Source organism: Melospiza georgiana, chromosome 1 (genome assembly GCF_028018845.1).
Source record: "Melospiza georgiana isolate bMelGeo1 chromosome 1, bMelGeo1.pri, whole genome shotgun sequence".
NCBI classification, from domain to species: domain Eukaryota; kingdom Metazoa; phylum Chordata; class Aves; order Passeriformes; family Passerellidae; genus Melospiza; species Melospiza georgiana.
Window position 1 is genome coordinate 135,051,353 of NC_080430.1, and position 25,816 is coordinate 135,077,168.

Genomic DNA, 25,816 nt, shown 5'->3' on the forward strand with positions numbered 1-25,816 from the left:
TCTATTGTCTGAATGTGAAATTTCTAACTGTGTAATAGCTTACTTTCCAGGAAATTGGATGTTTATTTAGCCATGGAATCAAAAACACAGAGACAATTCTGTATACTACATAATATCACAGAGAAGTATTAGTTACTATTAGCATTTCAGAGAAAGTTATTTTTGTGAGTTACAGCAAAATGATTGCTGAGCTTAGAAATTTTAGCATCACTCTCAGGTCTACGTTTTGGTTTTTTACCTTTTTTTTGTTTAATCTTCAGCATTTTAAGAGGATGCTTCACAGGTACTAAGTAAAAGAACACATTTCAAACACAGTTTTTGTTGATTGCGTGGAACCGTGGGCTATGTAAAATACATGCAAACCATGGGTGTGGTTTCAGTTAGACAATTTCTGTAGCCACTCAACTGAACAAGCAACACTTGGTGCCCTCTGCTTCCTGCAGAAGGCAGCTCAGGACTGACAAAGGCAGTACTTCATGAGCATGAACATCCTACTCTTTATTTACATGACAGAGAAATAAATATGATGTGCACCCATGCAACTTCCATGGAGAGGATCTAAAAATGCAGCAACCAGAACAGGAAATGTTCTGGGTGGAGGGTGTAATTTTTAGCACAAACTGATATGGGTACCTCATGTTGTCCCTACAACATGAGTAATGGACAGAAACTGCTTGGATCGTGAGGAGGAAAAGGTTTTGAAACAAGCCTCCCAAATCTATCTGCATGTGAATTTTCCTGACAGATAAAATTATTATTAGCATTTACACAGGCCCAGATTGACTCTACAATTAACCCTCCATGCTGGGCAAGAGCCATTTAAGCTTGGCTGCCACTGCATTTTGAATAAACACCATTTGAAACTTAGCTAAGCTGACAGCACTCAATTACACTACATTGCATTATGTCATAAAATCTTTCACCCAGTAACACTGACCTAAGTGTAGAAAGTTCAATATTCTTAAAGAAATGTCTAAAACTCTGCTTTATTTTGACTATTGGTTGTGATGCTCATTTTTGCAGGTCTTCCACTTTATTTTCTGGTATATTTTATGATTTCTTTTTGTTCCTGATGCAGACAAACTACAGAGAAAAGTGCCACTAAAGTGCTGGAACAACAACAACAACAAAAAAAAAAGCAAATATTTTTTCCTTTTATTATTTATAATAATGCTGAGATTTTCTTAACCTGTAAAAGAAAACAGAGTTTCACTAATTTTATAATTGCATCCAGAATTTTTAATTTTTAAGAACTTAGTTCCTAGAGGATAAAAGCAGATTTCAGGGAAAGAATATGCTCAATATAAAAGTGGTTTGAAAGGCACTTGGCTATTGATTATTTGTGTGGCACTTCCAGTACATAATACTTTGTAAAAAGTTTCCTTAAGAAGTAACTGTCTTGAGATGAATTTTGCTTTCACCAGGTATAAATTCTTGAATAAATTCATGTAAATAAAATAAAGACCTTTCAGAGAAAAGAAAAAGCAATATAAGATAAAGTGAGGGAAAGCAGCCTTGAGTTAATGCACAGTAAAGGAGAAAAGATCACAGAAAAAAGGTATACAATGAAGTGATTAGACAGAAGTAGGGAAAGGTGTGATTCCCAAAAAAAAAAAAAAAAAAAATGGAAAAAATAAGTAAATTTCAAAACGGAAGAAAGACAATACAAAGGGAATCTTTTTTGCATCTGTCTTTACTGCTCCATAATTTTACTCTTACAAGTAGAAGAGAATGGGAATTTAGCCAGGAGAAGAAAAATGAGCAATCGCTAAAAGCAAAGCCCTCTATGTTCATTATGCAGAACCTTTGGTTCTTGTCCACTTTCAATACTTTCTTCCCATGACAACACGCTCCGTCTGTTATTATTATTATTATTATTAAAATTCCCTTCAACATGTAGTCAATTTACCTCCACGGCCAGTAAAAATTTTTATCACTTAACAGCTCTTTGGAAATCACTAATGTTGAACTTTCTGTCCCCAGAATTTGGAAGACTGACATGGTGTTGCCTGCTGCTCAGATTCAGCTTTGGAGAGTGAATTTTAAACCCCTCGAAACTCCACTGTTCTGGAAGGGGTTTTCCAGTGTCACAGCAGACAAATGGTGAGGCCCTTCCTGATCATTTGCTGCATGGGCTGGGTGGATGAGGCCAGAACTGGGAGCATCTCTTGGAGGGAACCAACACAGGCTGTGAGACTCTCATTTAGTACATTATATTGGTTACCTCACAATCCAAGGGAGCAAAAGTGAAGACTTCTATGGACCCTCTGGAGACAACAGTCAGACACAGTTCAACTCAGCTGAGCTGCCAATTTAAAATCTCCATGGCCTGTTTCAATGGACATCTGACTGGCAGACCACTAGATTTTGGATCCTTGAGCTGCAGCTCCTATGTTCATTCTGGGTGTCCCGAGAGTGTCTGGTAGCTTCTGAGGGTGTGCACAGTGAACTTTCCTCATTCCAGGACCTGAAAAAGTCTTTTCTATGGTCTTTCTGTACTAACACATATGGTAGTATGCTCTACCATAATTGTGAGAATCAGAACTCCCTTTTGAAAACTTGTAATTTTCAAAATACAGAATAAGAGCCTGCAATAAGGTATTTCCACTGTAAAAGGAAAATGAACTTTTTCCCTGATTATCACTGTATAATAGACTCATGTTTTTACCTGAGCTATCGGTGACAGAATATTGCAGCATCATTTTTCTCACAGGGTAATAGAGATTTGGACGAGAATATTGCCTTACAAAAATGCCCTTCTTATTCAAATGTATTCGTTTTTTATTAACCAAATTGATAATAGACTGTGTAAATTTGTTCTCCTGAAAACCAGAAATATTTTTATATCCAACGCTGTATATCAGCAACTAATTACATGTTAGTTTTTAAAATACTGTAGATGAAAAACTTGCCAATAAAAATGTTACAAGACTGGAATGCAATAAGCAGCTATTTCTCCTCTAGAGAAAAATAGCCCAACTGAAGTCTATAACACTGTGGTCTTGAGAGAATTCGGGTTTTTTTCCTAGGATATTTTTTCCTCAGTTTGATCTGCAAGGAGCTTTCTTCTATTTATTCAGCAAATCTTAATCTTGAATTTCATTTTAGTATGCTGTGATTATTTTAGAGACACATATATTTATGCAAGCATTCTTGCACATATATTAATAGGGAAAAAAAATCTTACCCAAAAGCACTTTTGAGGATTTTTTTTTAATGTTATAAAGGCAGCATCCAATTTTAATTACAAAATTACCCCATATATGTCTGTTATGTTCCATCATTTTCTCTCCCCATCAATACCTCCAAGGTATTTGATATCAGGGAAGATTTCTATTAGTTTGATTTGTTTTCTATGCCCTGTTTATTTTTATAGAGTAGCAGCTACACAAACATAAAAAAAAAAACTTCATATGCCTTCCATTCTGCTTTTTAAAATGAAATAACGCATGCATTATATTAAATGGGTTTGGTAACTGAAGTTTTTATTTTATGTTTACTTATTTTCCATTTTAATACTATTTTAACTTCATCAGAATGCCTCTTAATATAATTAAGTATTCTTTCTATTTTATGAGCACTTCCTTAAACATTAGATTTCAGAAGTAGTTCAGGACTCTGAAATTTATTACTTTGAGAAAAACTTAAGCAGCTAAGCCCTAATTTGAATTGTGAAAATCTCTACCTATCCTTGTCTTATAATAAGAAAATAGTGCTAATTTATGTCTAGATGGCACTGAAATTCACAGAGCCTGCTCAGAGTTTGCCTCACACACAAATGCACAGTTGTGGTCTGCAATAAACACAAGCTAGCCAACAGCAGTTCATCTCATAAACAGCTCCCCCTTCCCCCACCTTCCCTCCATTACTCACTATTTTTTATGTTTTCTCTCTTATTTTAACATTATTTGCTGATTGGATTACTTAGCCATGCTACTGGAAAAATAGCATCAAATTGCTTTTTAGGCCAAGGGTGTACAGCTCTTTACCTACTCTTTCCAAGAAGGAAACAGCTGTTTTGGCAAGGACTTTTCATCCTTTGTCTGGAAGATGCCCAAGGTAGGGATAAGTCACAGCATCTGTTGTTTTTATGCAATTAGTGGCTGATTAGAGAACTGCATTTTGACTATTTTTCAGAAAAATAAAGTCTTGTAGTAGATAACATAACCCAGGTCTGCTGCCTTCCCAAAGCAGCACCATCCCAGATATCAACTACACAGAAAATCCAACTTCTTTTTGTATTGCAGGACGTCTTCAATGAAAAGCTGTTGCCCCAAAATGCATTGTACTATTCATCTTGTCCCAGAACAACGTTAATTTCAAGCCACTAGGTAATTTCTAATCTAATCTGATAAATAGAAGAAGGTGACTGATTCAGCTACCCATTAAGAGCAACAGGTGCCCTGTCACCTTATCTGGGGTTTGCAGCAACTGTTAGTTGGGAGACTGGAATCTTGATTAGAGACATAGATTGCCACACTTAACAACACCTGGGAAGATGCCAAAGTTTAATCTCAGCCTTGATCAGGACTTTCACCTGCATATTGCAGTATTAGTATCTTCAAGGCACTTCTTTAGGAAATAAGTGTTTATAAGTATTACTCTGGCCTCCAACCATTAAACTCACACAAAGGATGGGTGGCAGCATGACAAGCACCAGCTGTGTTATATAATTCTAATGCAAGTGACGTTATTGACCTGGGAGAGGAGCCCATGCACGTGGCACAGTTCCCTGCATCTGAAGATGCAGAGAGGATTTACCAGTTCTTCTCATTCCAGTCAGGATTAAAGAGGACATAGGCTGAGATAAATCAGCTGATGCTGTGGAAGGCATATGAAAAAGCAGAACTTTTCAGGATGAAGAAGTGTAAGAGGTCTAGAGGACTCACACACTGAACACGATACTGCAGCCACCAGGCAAAACAATTTCTGGGTTGGATTTTGAAGTTACATCAAATGAATGCAGACACCAACTTCCCACATAAGGCACTTTGGCCTCTCTGGGGATGATGCAGGAGCTTTCAAAGCTGTGGGCACAGGACTCCTGCATGAAGAGCTCCATTCATGCTCTGCTGTTGCACACACCCTGCGTTAGATGCAGTGCTGGGACAGCACGTGCAGGCACAGCCAGGCACAATCTGCATCAGCTCTGCTGTCTGTGCTGTCTGTAGGCTGTCCCTCCTGCTCCAAAGTCATGATCCAATAAAAGAATTCTTGTCATGATCCAATAAAAGAATTCTCATCATAAACCAATAAAAGAATTATAAGAACACCAGAAATAACAATGCTTCTTGATATTTCCTACTGACTAACATGAGTACACGCCCCAGTTCCTGCCAAGCACGTAGGCTACTGAAGATCCCATTCTGGGCCCCTTTGCTCATCCTCTGCATGGGAGAGGGATCCAAAGCACCAGGTGGAGGGGTCTGGGTTAGTTTCAGGAGCCCAGCTACCTAGGAGGCATTGCAATGTCACATGCTGGAACAATTCTTCTCTTTTAATATTTACAAGGAAAGAGGGAAGCCTTCATTGAAAACCTAAGCAACTGGCAATGGACGAAGAAACTTGGCCCCTTTAGCCAGAATAGGAAAAAAGAAGAAATTTAAAAGACCTCTGATCATTTAAATAAACTTTAGAGAATCATTTGAAGATATCTGTTTTACTATTTCACTTTAATGATGGGTGTGTGAACTCTAAAGAGAATTTAAAACTTTCCCTACTGTTTTTAATTATTGGATATTGTACAGTATTGCTTTTCAAGCCAAGGGCAACAGAAAGCCACAGGAATACGTCAGTGCTTACCAGGAGCTGATTCATGTTTGTTTCTGAAGAAGGAAAAGAGACACCAACTCCAAGTGAGTGTTATGGTAAAGCTGGCTGAAGGTGATTTTGCTTCATATTGTAAAACACTGAGAGAATGTATACAGATAATTACTACATCTCAACAAAGGATTAGCAAATTCTTAAAGTGCATTAATTTCATCATTTGTGCCCATTGAAGCAGATGTTTTCATTAGTTTTCCTCAGAGAAGTATAAAAACTATTATAAATGTCATAGCTGTAACAAAGGCAGTACATCATTAGCATACAGAAAATGGGATCACCACCAACCTGAATGATTCCACCTAGAAATGAAACTGCTGCTGCAACTCCAATCCTCTGCATTTCAAATTCTGACAAACCCAAAATTCCTGAATTATTGTTTGCTGTGAAATTAGTTCTGACTGAAGGAACAAGACGCTCAACTGCATTGGCAGATATTAAGGAAGTTAAAGCAAAAGTTCCTGTAAAAAAAGCCACACATTAGTCACGAATAATTGTATATCTGTCTGTACTCATCACTCATGGTCTCTTTTTCAAAATGGCCATTATAAGTAAAAGTGCCATTTTTTACATTCCTGTCATCATAAGAACAATTTTAAGATATTTTTTTCTATGTAATACACATTTCTTCCCATAAAATACCATTTATACTGGCAAATTAAATGAAAATCCTTTTTTAAGCACATTTATTAAGACAGGTTTACAAAAGACATTCAAATACAACAATTTAAAATTATTTCAAGTTATTTCAAGTTATCAGAAATGCTTTTAAATCACCCTGGATGTGATCAAGCAGCTATTTCTCTGAGAATCCCAAGTGTTCACTATTCAAATGTCTAGGGCAATTAATTCACACTATATATATAGTACCTAGCCCATTAAATAGTACCTAGCACTCTAATAAATGGAGGCAAATTATGAGAAAAACATTTATTTGCTGAAAGAGATAAAGCGTATTTAATGACACAAAGATAAATGAGAGTGACAATTCAACATTAAAAGACACAAACATGCAGAGCTATTAGAGCACAGGAATATCTTGCTATGTCAGACCAATGGCCCATCTTGCCCAGTACTCTGCCTCCAGCTGTGATAGTCAGAGGTGTTACCTGGGGAATGCACACAAGCCTGGCCATTTTCTGCGGGCCATTGCTCTTATTGCCAGCATCCATAGCTGTTGTGTTAGTGAAGTACTTCCTTAGCTGGCTTTTTTTTAATTTTGTTTGTGGACTAGCATTCATGAATTTATCAAAGGTTGTCTGAACCTGCCTGTAATTTCTCCTTTTTCAATGTTGTCTGAGAGCAGGTTTCAGAAGTTCAGCATCTGCTGTACTGTTTTCTTTAATCTATACTTTAAAAGTCTTCTAAAATGATTTCTCTCTGAACTCACATTTTTTCTACTCCTGCAGGACCTGGTGTACACAGTCCTGCCCTCACCTTGGCCTTCACAGAGTAAAGTCCACAGCATGAATTCCTCAGGAACCCACCAGGGATTCCACCATCCTGAAAAGTGACCATGAGGTCCAGCCTTTTGCTCCATATCTTTCAACCTGCTAATAATTAATAAAAGGACTTTTCTTGTATCACAAGGACAACTTAGTTTCTTTAGTAACCTTTGGTGTGGAGCCTTATCAGTAGCTGTTTGACCATTCTGATATCTTATATTCAAAGTATATCCTTTCTCCATGCACTTGTTGACATTCATGCAGTAGTCTAGATGGTAGTGAGGTAGGATTTTCCTTTACAGAAGTCACATTATCTCCTCTCCAATAGGGTCTGATTACACATAGCTTTTTTTGCCCCATCTCTGGAAGTGTTCAAGGCCGGGTTGGATGGGGCTCTGAGCAACTTGACCTAGTGGAAGATGTCCCTGACCATGGCAGAGGGGTTGGAACTAGAAGACCTTTAAGATTCCTTTCAAACTCGGCCATTCTATTGTTGTAAGTTGTTTGCATAAAATTAAATTTGTAGAGATAGAAAAGATAGAACCTTACATGAAGTTCTATCTTAAATCAAAGATGTGTATGTGCTGTTTATGGCAGATAAAACTGTCTCAGAGAATGGTTCAAAATCAATGTTAACAAAAGTCAAAAGCTGTATGTATTTGTTGCTCAGGTGAGAAATCTCTTAAGGTAGATCAGCCTTTTCAAAGAAGAGGCATTTCAAGTGAATAACAGTTACCTGAAGGGGGCCATTGTTGGATTTTCTATTTCATACTAACATGACTGCCTTCACTAACAAACAACACTTTTACAGCCTGTGTACATATGGAGAGCATCTCAGATCTTACAGAAAAATCTGGTAAGTGAAGAGGTTGTCTCCAAAGTCCATAAGGAACTATGGAGCAGCTGAGGCAGGCAGTATGGCTCCTGTACACTCAGCTACACACCACAATGCCTTAACTGGGGCTGGGGGAACAAGTGCATGAGACCTTCTCTCTGAAAAGATCAACAATATATGTCACTCAAAACTCAAATTTATTAATTTAAAAAATTCCATATGTGCAAGACAAGTCTTTTGTTGCCTTTTTTTTTTCATTGAAATTAAATTTTGAAATAGAATTGTGAATGGAAAGAGTTTCCACACCAAGGACCATGCAGAAATCTGCAGACATGAACTCAGCAAGGCATTCTCTGAACACTATTCCCTCCCAAGGATAAAACATCAGACTTAACAGCATACTTACCTATTTTATCAATTGTTTTCATTACTAGAATTTATGGCAGCCAGATGCTTACTTATCTTTCCTACATATGATGGATTCTTGTCTTCCTGATGATCATACAACAACAAACTTCTGACAATACACTTCTAATTTTTTTTTTGTTTTGAAACAGCTTTTTAATATAGGCTATAGTTTTAATCTATCTGTATTCAAGAGAAAAATTTATTTTCCAGATTCTAAATTTCCACCTTTTCTTGGAATGCTTTAACATGAGTTGAATACAGTCATTACAACATTATTATACTAACACATCTACAGATCCTTTTTGGACATCAAAAGGCTCAAATATTCTCTGTACATCTAGGGAAAGCAAATTTTCAACTTTCTTTTCTTCTCTAAGACAATTTATAGCTGTTCAGAATTGTATTTTTTTTATAATGTAACTGAATATTTTTGATCAAAAAGGGAGCTCAGAATGTGTTGCTAACTTCTCAGTAGAACATGCATACACTTGTGCAATCAGACTCTGCAGAGTTCATTTTGAGTGGGATTACCCAGAACCATCTTTTGTCCTTTCAGGAGATTTTCTGCTCTTCAAGGAAGAGATACTCCTCCCTGCTCAAATCTTCTGACAGCCCCAGGGGCTGCTTCCCTTTACCCAGCCATGCTGTGTGTTGATGCTGGGCCTATCTCACCCTTCTTGCAAACTCCAGGGGCCGCCAAGTGCCCACTTCTGCCCAGCAAAGGATTTGTGGTTCAATCTAATGAGTATTATTTCCTGCTGCCCTCTATAATTTTGATTTCTTTGGGCTCAGAAACAGAGCATTCATCAACCTATTAGGAGCCCAAAGCCGTTCAGTTCTTGAGCTGGGGAGGCTCTGCTGAGGGTAAACAAGTAACTCATAACTACCAGCAGAGTGGCCGGGCAGCATCTTTCACTGCCTGCCCAGCTGCTCTGCAAGAGGATAAGAGTCCTTACTGGGAGAGTCTCTGGCTTTAATACAATAGCAGGTAATGGGCTCAGAAGGTCACTTTTGTTTTTCTTTTCCTGAGAAATGCAGGATTTGTGTTTTAGACAGGTGAGAAGTAATGTGTGTTTTTTGTGGTTTAAGAGGCAGTCGAACGTTTTTCATTTCCATTTACATACATCTTGTTGGCAGAGCCCTGTGTTAAACTCTTAGCCTGAAGCAGATTTCTAAAGCAAAGTTAAAATACAAAAGCTCTTAGTAAATTACATTTAGAAAGGAAGTGTCAGTGCAATATAAAATTATAATGGCAGGAGTAACTCCAGTATATTCTTAATGAGGCTCTTTAAAGTACTTAAACTGACAAAAAATAGTTGTAAAGAGAAGCACAAAACCATCTTATTTCTGTTTAATCATAGATAATTTTCCTTCCATTGACCTTTACACAAGAATAAATTTCAGTATCCAGTTCTGAAAACTACTTTAGCAGACAGACACTTACCTGTTGCAACGTGACGTCCCATTCCAAATATGGCATAAATAATGACAGGGAAAAAAGATCCATACAAACCAAAAACTGGATGGACTGAAGACAGAACAGCAAAGGCCAGCCCTATAGAAAATTAAAATTAAAAAATACTTCACTGTATGATGATAAAACTGTTCTGTTTGCTTTGTTGTTTTTTATTTTTATGAGGAAATGTCTACAATTTTATTAAGAGCAGGAAAAACTCACTGTCCTTTATTAAAATCTACTACTACTAGTGAACTACTATACAATAAGGATCAGAAATCACTGTGGAAGGTTTTTCATTTCATCATCCAAATCCATATATCCCACCATGTTTCCAAGTTGTCTCCATTAGTGGTTCCAAGCCTCTTTTAATAGCCAGGCCTCACAGGAGGAGGCAGCAATGTTTCACCCCCACCCTCACAAACGTGGGTTTGAGACTGCCAGGCAGTCTCCAGGCAGTGGGATGGTTATTTTTTACAAATTTTTCAAAACCTGTAATTTTGGTTTGGATGGAGCCCCTTCAGTCTGCTTTCTTCTAATTTCTTAAACAAAAAACTGTTCCAGAGTTCATCTTCTTTAGGGGGGTTTATAAGCCTTTAGACATTAACATTTCTTCCATCATGTAAAGCTGTCAGTTCAGAAACAGAAAGTACCTGACTTTCATGTTGAGATAGAGAACGAACAGAATTGGTTCAGGTTTAACGTTTAGACTTCAGGTTTAACTTTTAGACTTACTAATTACCTTCATTGCTTAACTACAGAGGACAACATCCATCCTTTTGTTAGAAAGTCGTGGACAGGAATTCATCTTTCAACAGAAACATTCCTGCAAAGCAGCAGATTTGGTTGCTTTTCAAATTGAGATACCTAAGACAGCAAGTGGCTATCTTGCATTGGCTTCCTGCAAGTCATCAGGAGACTCCCCAGACTTGCTCCAGATCAGCAGGCTCCACGGCCATGTCACAGCTCTTACTTCTGGAAACTAAGAGCAGGAGAACCTGGCTTGCACAGCTGCTCCATAAATTTTGATGAATGCCTCATCACGCAGTCTGGAAGAAAGGACTGGCCTGTGTAACACACAAGATGCCTTTCTCAAGTCCACCTTCAACCTGAGTGCACTCACCAGCCTAGGGCAGAGGTGTGTGCACTGGGAGAATGAGCACCTGTGGTCTGAGACAGAGGAGATTCAGATCTGTGCAATGGAGCTGCCTTCTGTGTACATGTGAAATTCCTGAAGAAAACTAAACCTGTAGGATTCATTGTTCTCTCCTAACTGCTCCAGAAAGCTTTCTTTGCCTGAAATGTTGGTGTTACGGGGCTTTGATAGTATGGAGAGTGCCAAAAAGTGTCTTTGTTTATGGGTTTTGAGAGGCAATTCTGAACATTTATATTCAAAATCTCCTTCTCACATTTTCATTTGAGTCTGTAACAAAGTGCACGTGGTGGTGGGGGGGAGGCAAGAAAATACAAAAAGGTCAGAAGTGTCAAGTTCTCAGTGAAGCAGTTCATCTGTTCTTAGAAAAACCTCAGAGTGAAGATTTTGCTGAGGTGAATCCTACATGGATCATTTTCATCCACATTGTGCTCAGCAAAGCAGCTCTATCAGTTATGACTTGGGGAAGAGATATTTTTAAATCTGTTTAGTTTTAAACTTCTTTTAAGCAGAAATGGACTTGGTTGCTCTTCAGCCTTATGATGAGTGTATCTACTGATAGTCACTTCTGTATTTTTCTCTTAGCACAGCAGTATCATAAGCCAGAAAGCTCTTTGAAATTGTAGTGTAATGTCCATGTTCACATGATCAATAGAGGTAAAAGAAGATTCTGGACCAAGGGCAACACAGAAGGGTGTGCCTGAGGAGAATAAAAACAGCACAGGAGAGAACTACGTGACCCAATCCAGATAAAATTGAGCATGGAGGAGGGAGGGAAACAGAGAATAGGAGAAATAAATTTTTCAATCTTGTTTAACACTGGACAATTCTTCCATTTTAACCATTTTGAACATGAACAAAACCAAACAGAAAGAGAAAATTTGGAATTAATTTACTAGTTGAATACTACTCACACACATATTCCAGACTTGCAACAAAGCATTATGCTAAGCTAATTATTTGACTCCAAAAACTGAAGGAATCAGAAAAATCAGTATTTCAGTCACATTTTAATTATAACATAATTGAAATTGAGTGACCTGTCAGTGTACTAGCCAAGTATAAGGGAATACACAAGGTTCAGTACTGAATGTTGAGCCAGATATGTACTTTAGAAGGTTTTTGGGAAGAGCCTGTTGATTCTGGTTATATTTATAAATCCAGATTATCTGCTTCTGATAAATATCACTTGTTTACAGGCAGATAATCTGAGTTTAAATTTGGCCCTTGTTTTTCTCCATTTCATGCCTGGACTTTTCACGTTTTGTATTGAGTTTCTAGAAGAAATTTGTCATTCTTTTTCATGGTGAGGTTGTGGCAATCAGGCTAAAACTACCAGCCTGAGTCCTGGCTCTGTTTGTTAGGTTTTTACTCCCATTACTGAAGCATGTGTTGCACTTACTGAAGTATGTAAGAGCAGAGGGGCATTATAAAATAGAATCAGTAAAGACTTCAGGTTTTCTTATTAGGCATAAAATGCCCTAAAGATTCAAATACTTTTCAAGATGTAATCAGTAGTATATTTAAGCTTATTTCATTAATTTTCATATTAAACTTCACTGCAATGCATTCTGTTTGCTCAAGAACTTTCCTGTCAAAAGACAAGAAACATTATTTTCTTTTTTTTTTCATTCCATAGAGTAATACTTAAAGAAAATAGATCATAAAGTAAGGATCTCCCATAATCTTCACTGGCAATATGGAGAAGCCCCCATGGCAGTGACATTAAGGTTTTCATATAAGAATATAAATTCCATGAAAAGAAATGCAAACAAATATTGAGCAGTATGTTTGGATACAGTACATTAATATTGTTTGTTTTAACTACCTCCTTATCATAAGATAACATTGTGGGACACACTTTCACTGAAAACCATGACCTGTGACTAGCACCAGGTGCTTTCCAGTCCTCTGGCATACCAGGCTGAAAAGCAAGGGATCTTTAACACTTGGTGTCAATGCAAGCAACTGCAAAATAACAATCTCGATACAAAGAGAAACAAGGCCATCTCCTGCTGCAGGAGAAACGTCTCAGTTTGAGTTGTAAGTTTCTGCTAATTAGATTAGTGCCAAAACTACATCAATAAAAAAATATTTTCCATAGGAAGAGTTGTGAATCGCCAGAGTATATTCAACTAGTTAACAGTTCTCTGCATCTGGAAATATGCTCATGATACTTACATCTGTTCTGAGGAAAACTCTATCACATGTTTTGGAAATACTAGGTGCAAACCAGAAATTAAATTAGAAGCAGGAAAAGTATTAAGCCAATAATTAATTTGAGGAGTATCAGCATGAGTATAATTTAATATTTACTGTAAAAAGCTATATATATTTTAAATGTTCTTCTGATAGAGTGTATATTCAAATAACTTTCTGTAATTGTAACCTTTTACTCTTAAGTGTGACTATTCTAAGATGGTCAGAGCCCAGGTTTATGGAACCCTAAATGACACTAATTCATCTTATCCCCCTCAAAAATGCTATCTTCAGTTGTGGGCACTCTCTAATGCTTCAGAAAAATATAATTTCTCCATTTCTACTCCTTCTTCTCACAAAGCTCTATTATGTAGCAAGAAGGGTATTTTCTGAGGATATAGAACTGACACATGTTTAATCAGTCTCCTATCAATACTTCCTAGAGAACTAACAAATCAAACTAACCAATGACTCATATTCCAGGATTTAATTTCTAACTCCAGGATAACTAACTTCTATTGAAGAAAAAACAAGAAAAGTTTTTTCCACTATAGGAAAAAAACATTATATTTCAGAAAAGTCTTCCTACACAAACCTGCTAGTTCTGGAGGGTTCTTTAACAATGGCATCATAAAAGCTCTTAACACAAAATGATCTTTTGGAAATCATTAACTTCCAAAAACTGGGCAGCTCAGTGTCAGTTCTCTCAATGCACATTTGCTGGGGCTGCAGAAGTGGATTGCACCTTCTGTCTCACTTATTTGGTGACAAAGTACCAAGAGCTTAAAATCATTCCTTGGTTCTTCTGTCATTCAAAACCTGAGGCAAATGAAGAATGCAAAGACAAAATGGAAGGACAGGCCTTCAAAAACGAACCATAAATCTTTCAGAGACCACACAATGTTGATTTGGCAACCCCCCTCTTTTTGAAGGATCCTTCAGTGCAGTTCCTTCCCATGCAGCAGTCTCCTTCAGCTTGGTAAGAGTTAAGCACCTCAGCTGTGTTAGCCATAGTACCTGAATTCGCAGTATTTCACAGATTCAATGCACCATCTGACAAGCACATCAAAGGTGGATTTGAGAAAACATTGTGTTATTCTGCCTCTTTACAGATCCCCAGATACTGACATTTGTATCTGAATGTTCAAAAGGAAAATATGCAAGCATTATGGTACAAGAAGTAAGGGGATGTCATGACCAGCTTATGATTTCACTGCTCAAGACAGCTTGACCCTTCTGTATACAATAGATACATACAAAACAGAGCATTAAAAAATTCCTAGTGTTTTCTTTTCTTTTAATAGAGCTCCTCAAAAAAATCTATCAGTCTTGACAGACAATCTGAAATGTTAAGATCCGTTTAGGATAAATTTGACACCATATCTGAACACCACTAAGATTTTATAAACTGCCTCACAGGGAGTTCTATTATCCACTAGCCAGCTGTAAAACCGGAAGAATTCGGCCACCTCCAGAAACAAAGAAGGATTTTGACAGTGGATTATAGGTAAAAATCTCTGTATTTCAGTAAGAATAAACAGAGAATGAAGCCTTCAGAAGTTTCTGGCAAGCAGGTAGCTATGAGGTAATCTTCTGAGAAGCATCAATGCTGTGGAGAAACAAAAACCTGTCATGAGTGATTTGAGGCCTTAATCCCGATGAGCTGGACTTGTTGAAATCCATGAAAAGGGCATCCATTTTGGCAAATCAGTGGCCAAGGATCTGAGCACTATCAGTTTTCTGATCTGGAAGATTATGTATGGTGTCATTTCCTCCTTCAAGGATCAAGTTTCCTGGGTTGCTCAGTCTCTGTCCATGGTGCTCAGGCACCCCAAGGCCCATGCAGCTCACCTGGGCACGCAGTGTGTGCACACCAGAGTGCACCTGGACAGGAGGCCCCAGGGGAGTCAGAGGTCATCCAGAAGCTGAATTCACATTTCTAGCAGTCTGTTAGACAGGTCTGCATTAGCACATGTGTAACTTGGAAGAACTTTTATAGACATTAGAAAGAAAATATTGCACGCACAGCAGCCTAAGTGCCTTGATACTCCATTGGAGAGTTGTAAAGTGTGAAACGTTGTCCCACATTTTCTCACTAACATGTTAAATTTCATATTCTGCTTACATCATTATTCTTTGCATGAGAGAACTCTTACAGAGTTCAACTGGACACTCTTCCAGAAATCATGAACTACATGGATTCTCCAATGCATTCTGTAGGAGGTTTTTCTGGCTCTGTTTCCAAATGTGCCTATTCTATTTCATCTACACGTGTTATTTGTAAGCCAGATGTATATTTACAAGGCAGCTTTACCCCTTAATAAAATTATTAGCTCCAGTTAGTGAGCTTAGAGTATATTTATGCCTACATTTATGATCAGAACCTGAAATAAACCCCTGGCAACTATCACTCTTGAGAAGACACAGCTGGGGTTCCTCCATGAAAAACTAAGAAAAAAAAAATTATATAAGTTCCTGGCATCATGCCTTCCAAAACACTGGGCACCAGTTCTGAAATGCAGGAAGGCAATATAGTTAATTTTTTTTAATGTCAGGGTCTCCAGCCAGTGTTAAGGAATTAGTTGTTCAGCAATAAATCCAGCTCCAGATTAAATGAAGTTTAATTAAAACATACAAACCACACCAAGACTCAGTGAGTTATTATTGGGCTTGAAGAATGAAAAAGAAAAGAAGTTGGCAGAAATAACAATACTGATTTCATCAGATGCCATCTACATATTTAACTTTTAGAGGAAATATGTCTCTAGGGCCCTCCACCCTCCAAAAAAACAGCCCACCAAAATCCACTTGAGCCAAAGAATTTCTTGTTCATGATAGGTCACAGTAAAGGCAGCAAATGTATAATACTATATATAAATTCTACATTAAGCATATCCCTGTAATAGCTGCCTACAGAAAAATATATTTTTCTAAAACTACAAACACTGACATCATTGCAATCTGGCAAGTTTGAAAGTCCAAATCTTATACCCTCACGCTTCCAGCGGGCAGCTACTGAGTACATGCAATATAATATTCAGAAAAATATTTATTTCAAAAGAAATAGAAAAATGTTTATGATTCCACAACTTGGCAAGCAAAGACTGAATCAGAAATAGAGTGACAGTGTTTTCATTTTGAAACTCCCACACATTTGTCTTAACTTTTTCATATATATACAGAAGTTCCAAACTTCACTTTTATTTATTTTGGGAAAAAAAAAAAAGCAGCAGTTCAGAGATTATAAAATTGAAAGGGAGCATAAAATTGTGAAGACCTTCTCTTGTGGTCTGCTCCCCCTTATAACAGCCAAACACAATTGTTTGTAATTTAGCACATCCATGAATGGGATTATGTGATAAGGAGATCCATCTTCTGAACCCAATAATTAAATACAATATTTTTAGAACTACTCCCAATTTTAAATCTAAACAGATTCAAGTTACTTTATTTTCATTTCTCTATGTGCTGCAACTGTCTTTTAATTTGAACGCCTTTCCTGATAAAGAAAAAACCTTCTCATGTTTTAATTAACCTGAGCCGTTTTTCTCCCAAATATAATCTCTGTTTTTCTACTCCTTCTCCTAGCCTTTTCTTCTACTGAGATCATCATCTATGAACAGAGATAACCAAAATGAAACACTGTATTTTGCACTTATTTTTTTAAAGGCTGTAAAAGCACTGGTAGGTTTGAGGTTTTTTGGAGGGGTTTAACTCAGTTGCACTGTTAAACATGCATTTCAGTAGCAAACTACTGAAACCTGAATTCTTTGCACCATAAACTCTCAGCGTAGTATAGCACAAGTACTTTCTCTATTTTGAGCAGAAGCATTTTTGTGTGTCTAATTCCCCTACCCATAAACTTTTCTATTATTGGTAAGTGTAAAGAGTTTTAAATTGTTATAAAGAAAAGTGCAGGGTATAAGTATTATCATCACCCAGAAAATTACCAATAAAAAAAAGAATTTAAGTCATATGTTTGTGTAAGCAGGAGACAGTCTGGTCATTAATAGCTTGAAGATGAGGTTTATAATTATCAAAACCTCAAGAGAGATCTTGGAAGAAGCCTGAGAGAAGGGTTGACATTGTCTGAAGTTAGGTACCTACATTAGTTATTTACATCCAGAAAGAGTAAAACAACTTCAGGTGTTATGCAGAGCACTTAATTTTCACATCATTTCATGACCAAAATACTTCGGACACATTTGTGTCCCCTATCTGTATAGACAAGATAAATAAGTTACATACACTAAAATATACATTCAAAAAATAAAGTATATATTCAAGCAGGCTAACTTGGGTAGTAATTCCCCTGGCAATTAACTCATCTGCATGACAGAGGGTATCTTTTATAAACTTTTTCAGATAAACTTGGTTTTAATTCTGTTGCATTCAGGGACATTCAGGGAAGCTTACTGATGGGTCATGGCACATGGTTTCTATATGCCAGTCTTTGTGAGCAGTGTGCATAATTCTGCCCAGGAAAAAACAAACAGCAAAACAAGCAAAAAAAAAAAAAAAACCAAATCCCACATTCTAAATAGAAAAAAATTTGAGGAATGACTACCAAAACATATACACTGTAAAATTTAAATCCTGGGTAAAAAGCTGTTTTTTTGAAAAGACAAGACTGAATGAAGAAGAATAGCAAAGTGGATTATTGGTAGATGGATCAAGAACTTGGTAATGAATAAATAATATCAGGAAAGATCACCTATGAAAGGCCATGAAAGTAAAGATTAATAATTTGCTTGGTGCAATAAAAGTTACCACTGGGCAAATAAGCTAAGCAGATGCATTCTAAAGAGCTCTGATGGGACTATAGCACATGTTCAGAAGGCTACAGAAAAAACATGATGACAGTTTAGTGAGATTTAGCTACATGGAAAGACTGTATCATAATGCATCTTAATTTTATCATGTAAGGAAACCAAGAAAAATTAAGACCCAGGCTGATCAAAGTATTCTTCTTTATGGGTATGGGTATGGGTATGAGTCACACAAAAAACCCACAAATAATTCAATTGTGACAGGTCAATGGATGAATTGCAGAAAAGAAAACTGTAAGACCTGCCTTTAACCATGAACTCTTAAACATGATATCTTCATCTGGTTATTACCCACAATGACATGGATATAATGGTTAAGACACCTAAACTTTGATGTCTGCCTTATCAGCGTCTACACTTGAGCCCATCCCTGTTACACTCAGAGGAAACTTATTAATATAATTATTCAACCTTAACAAAGCAGATGGTTTGATTTAGTCCGATTAATCACCCCTGTGATGGATTGATTCTAGCCAGCAGTTAAGTACCCATCCAGCCACTCACTCCTCCTCAAAGGATGCAGAAGAGAATCAGAAAAGCACAAGTGAGAAAACTTGTCAGTCAATATCGACAACTTAATAAGAGAATGAAAGAAAAGGAAAAAATAGTGATGTAAATGTAGTCATTCTCCACCTCTCACAAGCACGAAATCACAGAACAAACTAAGTTTGGAAAGGATCTATAAAGATCATTGAGTACAGCTCGTGACCCTGCCCAGGACACCCCAAGAGTCACTCCATGTGCCTAGAGCATTGTCCAAATGCTTCTTGAACTCAGCCAGGCTGGTGCTGTGACCAGTTTCCTGGAGAGCCTTTTCCTGTGCCCAAGAACCCTCTGGGTGAAGAACCTTTTCCTGATAAGCACCCTAAACCCCTCCTGACTCAGTTTCCTCAAGTGCTGTCCCTGGTCACCAGAGAGAATAGATCAGTGCCTGCCTTTCCACCTCCTCTCAAAGCATGTTGAGGTTTCCCTTCCATCTCCTCTTCTCCAGGCTGAACAAACTAAGTGACCTCTGCTGCTCCTCATCTGGCATCCCCTCAAGGCCCTTCATCATCCTCCTTACCCTCCTTTGGATGCTCTCTAATAACTTAATGTTCATTAACTCCCATCAACTAAGTCTTCATTGACCAGTGAAGAACACAGAAACAACTTGCTCAGAACTATTTACCTGCACAGCAGACCCTTTGTTTTATCAGCATGATTTCAATTTGGAGAGGAAAAAGAAGGTTAGGCACTTATGGGACATCTACATGGATCTAGCAGTTGAATTTGTTTGCAAAGATGAGGGATACAAAATTAAATGGAAAGACTCTTCATAGAATGACTGTGGATGTGGTATTAATAAGTTTTAAAGGGAAAGGGGAGAGGACAATGAATGCTAATCCAACAAGAAAGTTAGGGATTTATTTGTTAATTTAGAGACATATTGCTCTGGTCTATCAATAACAGAGTTTTGAGAAGTTTTTGAGACAAATTATACAAATTATGTTGTGATTACCACAATATAAAAGCTCAAATTTCTTAACTTCCTATTACAGTGTATAGCAAACTTCAAGACTGCATCATGATGTTCATTTTAGATTTAAAGATTATTTTTTCAACCTTAGGTATCAAAGTAAGAATAAGGATTCTTTGTCAGCATTATTAAATTATACTTGGAACTAATATTAAATAGCTGGAACAGAAGAAGCCTGATTTCTTTTACTAGTTTTGACTTGTGGCTGGCTTACTTTGCAGTCTGAAACTGTGCAAGTCCAGTTTTTGTGCCAATTGGAGTATTTGAAAACGCTTTTTTTTTTTTTAGTTAGAACTTGTAGAGTCTTTTTCCTATGTGATATTTTCATAAAATTTTTAGAAACATAATTATCTTTGACATTTCTTTCTCCATATTCTGTAGAAGTAGATAAAGGACTCTAAAACTAGGGGATACATACAGAGAAAATACAAGTATTGTCTCATAAGGTAAAGATCCCTGAATTTTGGGACTTCTGAATTAATATTTATTATTTTTAGCAGACAATGAAACAACTACCGGAACATTTTCAGAACGACTGCCTGGTTTCAGCAATGACTCTTTCATCACAAATGCCCAGCAGTACATTATGATAATCCCACGCCTTCACTTTCCATCTTGTTACACCCCTCAGTCTCCTTTTCCCCAGCCCAGTTTTGTTGCTTTCACTACAGCACAGTAAGGACAGTGACTTCCATCTTTTCTTCCTTGCAATACAAAGCGAAATCAGCAATTTTATCTAAAATTCAGATTAGAAGTGGGAACACAAACGCCTTACCGGAGATCAGAGCAGTTGCCAACCTGAATAGTCTGAATATGACCAATACTAGATGAGTAAGAAATCCCACAGAAGGAAATTGTGAAAAACACAGCTCATTTGCAAGGCCTTTCTAATTATTCTCAAGGTACAGGACTGCTTTCCACCCTGGAGTTTGCAGTTTTCATCACTCAGAAAACTGTTGCATATGAATACAACTGTACATTTTTCCAAATATTTCCATTACTCAGGTTTATGTCCTTATACTTGGATTTGCCTAAACCTGTTGTTGAGGTTGGCACTATGCTCAACAAATCAATTATCACCAATTACCTTTTTTTCCTACTATTATTAGAACTTCTGCCTTGTATTGCATTACAAAATTTCTTGGTTTATCTTGAGGGTGGAAGAAAACTGTCACAATAGAACCTCCAAAAATTTGGGGTTTTTTGGCTTTGTGCATATAACAAATGGAACTTCTTTTCATCCATAAGTCTTCCTGTGAAAATATTCGGATAGTGCTGGTAACTGGAATGCTTACAACACTAGGGAAAGAGCTTATATTTGCATTCAAATTAAAGCACCACAAAGATGATGAAATGCTTTTGTCTCTAACTCTTTTTCTATTTCATCCCCTAAAATCATTCCAAAACCTTGAGAAGTAGCAAGCAGAGAAAGAAAGAACAGATCAGGAGTTTCAAAGTATTTATTTTTGAACAGCATAAAAATAAAATTGTTTCTAGAGTACTTATAAATAAACCAAAAAACGCAAACCTGTATTTTCTGTCTTCACAGATTTATCTGTGACAGTAAACAACTTCTTGGTACAAGAGTCAAACATTAAAATCCTGGCTAAAACTCCCAGGACTGCAGAAATATGTTTAACATGGCATTTTTGATGAATTTCAACATACTGTTATTAGCAGCATTTTAATTACAATTGTTGTATGCACACATACCAGTGAAATTAGATACATTGCAGAGTTACAGTATTAAGGTTTCTAAAGTTAAATCATGCCAATGCAGATGTTCCTAATTACTTTAAAAGCACAAATACTTATACAAATCAGTTGTTTCAAGTTGCAGCATAATTCCATTAAAGGAGTGTTTAACAACATGAATGATAGTTAAGCACACTTCATATGGAAGACTGTTAGGAAACAATAGATATCATTCACATGAAGGAAGGAGTTAAAGTCCATCTGAGATAAGAAGCTGTGATTTGTCTGAGACAAATATAAGAAATTATCATACGAAGGTGACACTATCAGAGAGACATCAAAAACTGACAAAAGCATTTATTTCCTCGCAGCAATCACTTTACTAAGCAAGATGATTGGAACTTAAAGTTTCTGCAGGTCATTGTGCAGGGTTTGGGAAGCTTTTCCTTTTTTCTGCCTTTTTTTTTTTTTTTTTTAGCTGTAAAATGGAGTCTAGCTCCACCCCTGCTTTGTACTGCTGCTTGAAAAGAGGTGTGGTAGGTAATGCAATACAGCATTGAATCAGCACACAAGCCATGGATGCCACAGATCCTCTCCCTGGATAATGTCTCTGGCAGGAATACTCTTTAGGCACAGAAACTTGTGACCTCTTCCTGCTGTGTTTTGGAATTTTACAGGTATTGGTATCACACATGTGTTTATTCCACAACAGCTTATTTTATAGTGCAATTATCATTGAGTTATATTTTGTTTTCCATGTAAAATGGAGAAAAAGATGGTATTAAAAACATTGTATATAATATAATAAAACATTATATATAAAACATTAACATTATATATAAAACTTGATAAAACATTGTATATAATATATATCCTGTATGAAGAGAGTTACTGCTCTCTCACCTTCCATATTCAATGTTTGAAAAAATGTCAAAGGATAAATAGTAAAGTTACACAGAAATTAACTGAATTCTTTCCACATTTACACATCCACTCTATAAATTAGTTAAGACTATATATTTTTCCTTGTATTTTTATTTAGATTCAATCAACATTAGATATGATCAGACAAACTTAAAATATTAATCTGAAATGAGTTAACTGTACCTTGAGTCACCTGTTGGATGGCTAGCATCATCCCAGAAACAGTATCAGGAACCAAATTTTCCTTCCAGTTGTAGACAGGCACCCATGTCAAGATAGGCAGCCTCCTCATACACCAGGCTTTGATATCTTCTAAGCGAACAGCCTGGATCTTCCTCCAGACTGTACTTCTCTTCCTTTTTGCCCCTGTCATCATTCCTACCCCACAAAAGCAGTGCCTCTGTCAGAGGAGTGCACTGTTGAGGAATGACCCTGATCTCTGCCAGTGTCCAGTTTTCTTCTGAGATTTTTCAGTTCCAAACTGCAAAGAAAAAAAATGAACAGAAGCATTTAAAATTTCTGCAGCTGTTCTGTAACTACACTCAATGAAAACACTTATTAAGTGCTTCAATCATATAAACAGCTACATTAAACGCAAGAACTGTCTACAGAAAAAGATCATATTTTCTGCTGTTTGCAAAAATTTGGTCTAGTCTCACGTTAGTTTGTGATTCTTTCCAGTAACTTCCCGCTTTATATCCCTGTAATGCTCGTGCTTTTGGCCTCATTCCAGTGGCAAAATGAGGTATTACTGGGTGTGTGTGTGATATAGGCTGGGCTATGCTAATCTGAGCAAGAAGTGCCCAGCAGAGCAGGCATCTCCCTGCCAAGCCTGGGAGCAGCCTGGTCCCTCCTGGGGGAGCTTTCCTGGCCGCAGGCGGGAGGCACCGAGACCTCAGCAAAGCTCGTGCTAGAAGACTTGTCTTACTCCATCAGCATTTTGTCTTCTAAATGACACAAAAAGCTTGTTTATGTAGCAAATGCAGAACATCAGGTAGCAATAAGCCCTACCAGAAACATACACAGACTCTCTCTGTGGGCTGAAAACTCAAACTTCGGAGTAACAAGCTCAAAGTGCAGCGAGGGACTGCAAGGTATCAGCTTCACATGGGCAGTGCCAAAAATTCTTGTGACAATCATTCTTGTTCAAAGCTAGTCCTTTCTGCTCTTGGCTGTCCACTCCACAAAGGCTCTCTCAGCACAGGCTGTTCACCCAGTAACATTTGTTCTTGTAATAATGTCATGCACCTTGCGTACGATACAAAGTGCTCAGACAAAGTGATAAGGACACAGAGGAGCTTTAAATGTTCAGGCATTTAAATGCCTTGACTGTTATGGAGCAAGGACACACTAAGCTTTCCTCTAAGTTTTCTGTATCTCTGGATGGCAAAGAAATTTAAGTTGAAATGCAAGATCCATTATATAGGAGAAGTGTCTTCCCAATCACTGTTCTGTAGTAAGCAATAAAAATCAAATTTTATATTTTTTAAATATTTCCTTTTTTAAAAATAGAAATTAATTTACATTTTATTGTTTAAATTAAGGCAAAAAAACCCTGAAGCATTTTCTACCCAAAACAATTTAAGAAAAATGAGACTGCTTCCAAACGCAACAGGTAGACTGGCACAAAGACAAATGCATCAAGTCATTCTGCTGAGTGACACTCAGTTGATGTCCACAACTGTGTCCCATAGAATTGCAAAGATAAAAAGGGAAAAGGAAGAGAAAGAAAGAATTTCTTAGCATGAGACAGACCCTTACTTTTAACTATTCCTGGCATCCTTACTCTTTGCCCTGCCCACACATTAACAACATGCACTTTCTAAAGACAGGTAATCTTACTTCTGTTCATTACAATAAGCCTCTAAGCATCAATTATTTTCATTTATTGTTTTTGTGGTTTGTGTTTTTTGTTTTCTTTGGTTTTTTTTAACTTGAAAGTGCAGTTCAAGGATTTCATAATTGAGGCATTTATACCTGACAAGTTTTCTCAACACTAATCTTTTCCTTTCAATAGTCAGAAGTGGACAGGAATCCACTATGTGAGCTACAATGAGAGCTACTCAGCAGTCAGGTGCTGCTTAGTTTTGATGAAATGTTCAGTATCTCTAACTATAACAGTATTTACCATGAAATAAAAATCAAAATACATTTCTACACATAAATATGCATGTGCAAAAATATCCCCAAATATAGGTACTTGTGTAAAAGAGCCAAGGAGCCTAGCCTCTTTTTTTTTTTTTTTTTATCTTTGTTTGCTAAAAGCTCTGGATATTCTGAAACAGGCAAAAAAACCCACAGTGGGAAACCAAAGAACCATGGTTAAACACACAAGAACTTATTCTCCAGTCCTCAAAGTTCTTGCACCAAAATGCTGACGATGTTTGAGCAGGTCTGTAATTGAGCTTTTCCCACCTCCTAATTTCAGAGTCAGTTAAACTGGACAAGTTTACCTCATTCCCAGATCAGTATCTGAACACCTAGGATTTCCATTATCAACAGACATTATCCCCTACCAATAACAGAGGATGGTATCTCTCTGTAAGTGTGGGCATGCATGAGTCCAAACATCCTACAGCTGTTGTGGAATTTTTGTGGAAATTTTGTTTAACCCCAACAATAATTTTTGATAAGTAAAAAACTGCATTATCCATAAATCTGAAGTTGATAATACTATCACTATTGAAATACATTCTTCATTGTAACTCAAATAAATAAATAATCCTAGTTACCTGTGACACAAAGCAATAGTTACAAACCCCCAGAAAAATCAACATTTTTAAGGGAAAACTGATGTATAGGTATGTATAACAAGCCTGTATCTCACTACAAAATATCACAGCCTTTGAATCTTAAAGAAACATAAAATCCCCTCCACTTTCGTAGAGCACTTCAGTATCCTTATGGAAACACGTTGCATCACACACACAGTGTTTAAACTCCTTCCCATCAGCTGTTATAAATCTTTAATCCATACACTCCCAGACTATGCAGGCTTTCCAGAGGCTGAATTGTTTCATGATGTACCTGAGCTATCAGGATTCTGAGACCCTCTCTTGCTCTGAAACCAGTGAATAAAACTTCATTTTCTGGAACACCAAAGGATAAACATGAGAAACCTTTGGTTTTATACATTTAAGTCAGTGTATTTACACATGTTTCTGTAATATTAGATGCTTCACAATTAGCTTTTTTGATAATCTCATATGAGTAAAACCTTTCTTCAAGTGATTACCATAGTAGTTTTTTGTTTGTTCTGGAAATGCATAAAAATTTAATTCTAGCAGGATATTTATGTACAATGCTAAAAAGATAATTACCATAAGTCAAAAATTAGAATTCAGATAGTATATAGAAGGAGATATTTATGGCATCATGAATCAGATATGGTGGGCTTTAAAATCCTGATTTGCAAAAAGTTCCAAAAATAAATGGGGTAACCTCAGCTCCTCTAACATTTACATACATGGGAAGTTTACATACATTGGTGGATATATGAAGAAAGGGGGTTTGATTCTCTAGCTCTGGCCTCA

General features: G+C 37.0%; 1 protein-coding gene across 1 annotated transcript in view; it reads right to left on the reverse strand.

The window, feature by feature from the left end:
* The window catches only part of SLC26A7 (solute carrier family 26 member 7), a 64,644-nt gene extending 41,985 nt beyond the window's left edge, over positions 1-22,659 (reverse strand). Inside the window, exons 1-3 of the mRNA XM_058033538.1 lie at positions 22,467-22,659; positions 9,956-10,066; positions 6,112-6,284 (exon numbers count right to left, since the gene is read on the reverse strand). Of these exons, the coding sequence (XP_057889521.1) occupies positions 6,112-6,284; positions 9,956-10,066; positions 22,467-22,659 (477 nt within the window). The remainder of the gene's footprint in view (positions 1-6,111; positions 6,285-9,955; positions 10,067-22,466) is intronic.
* Positions 22,660-25,816: the final 3,157 nt, after the last annotated feature.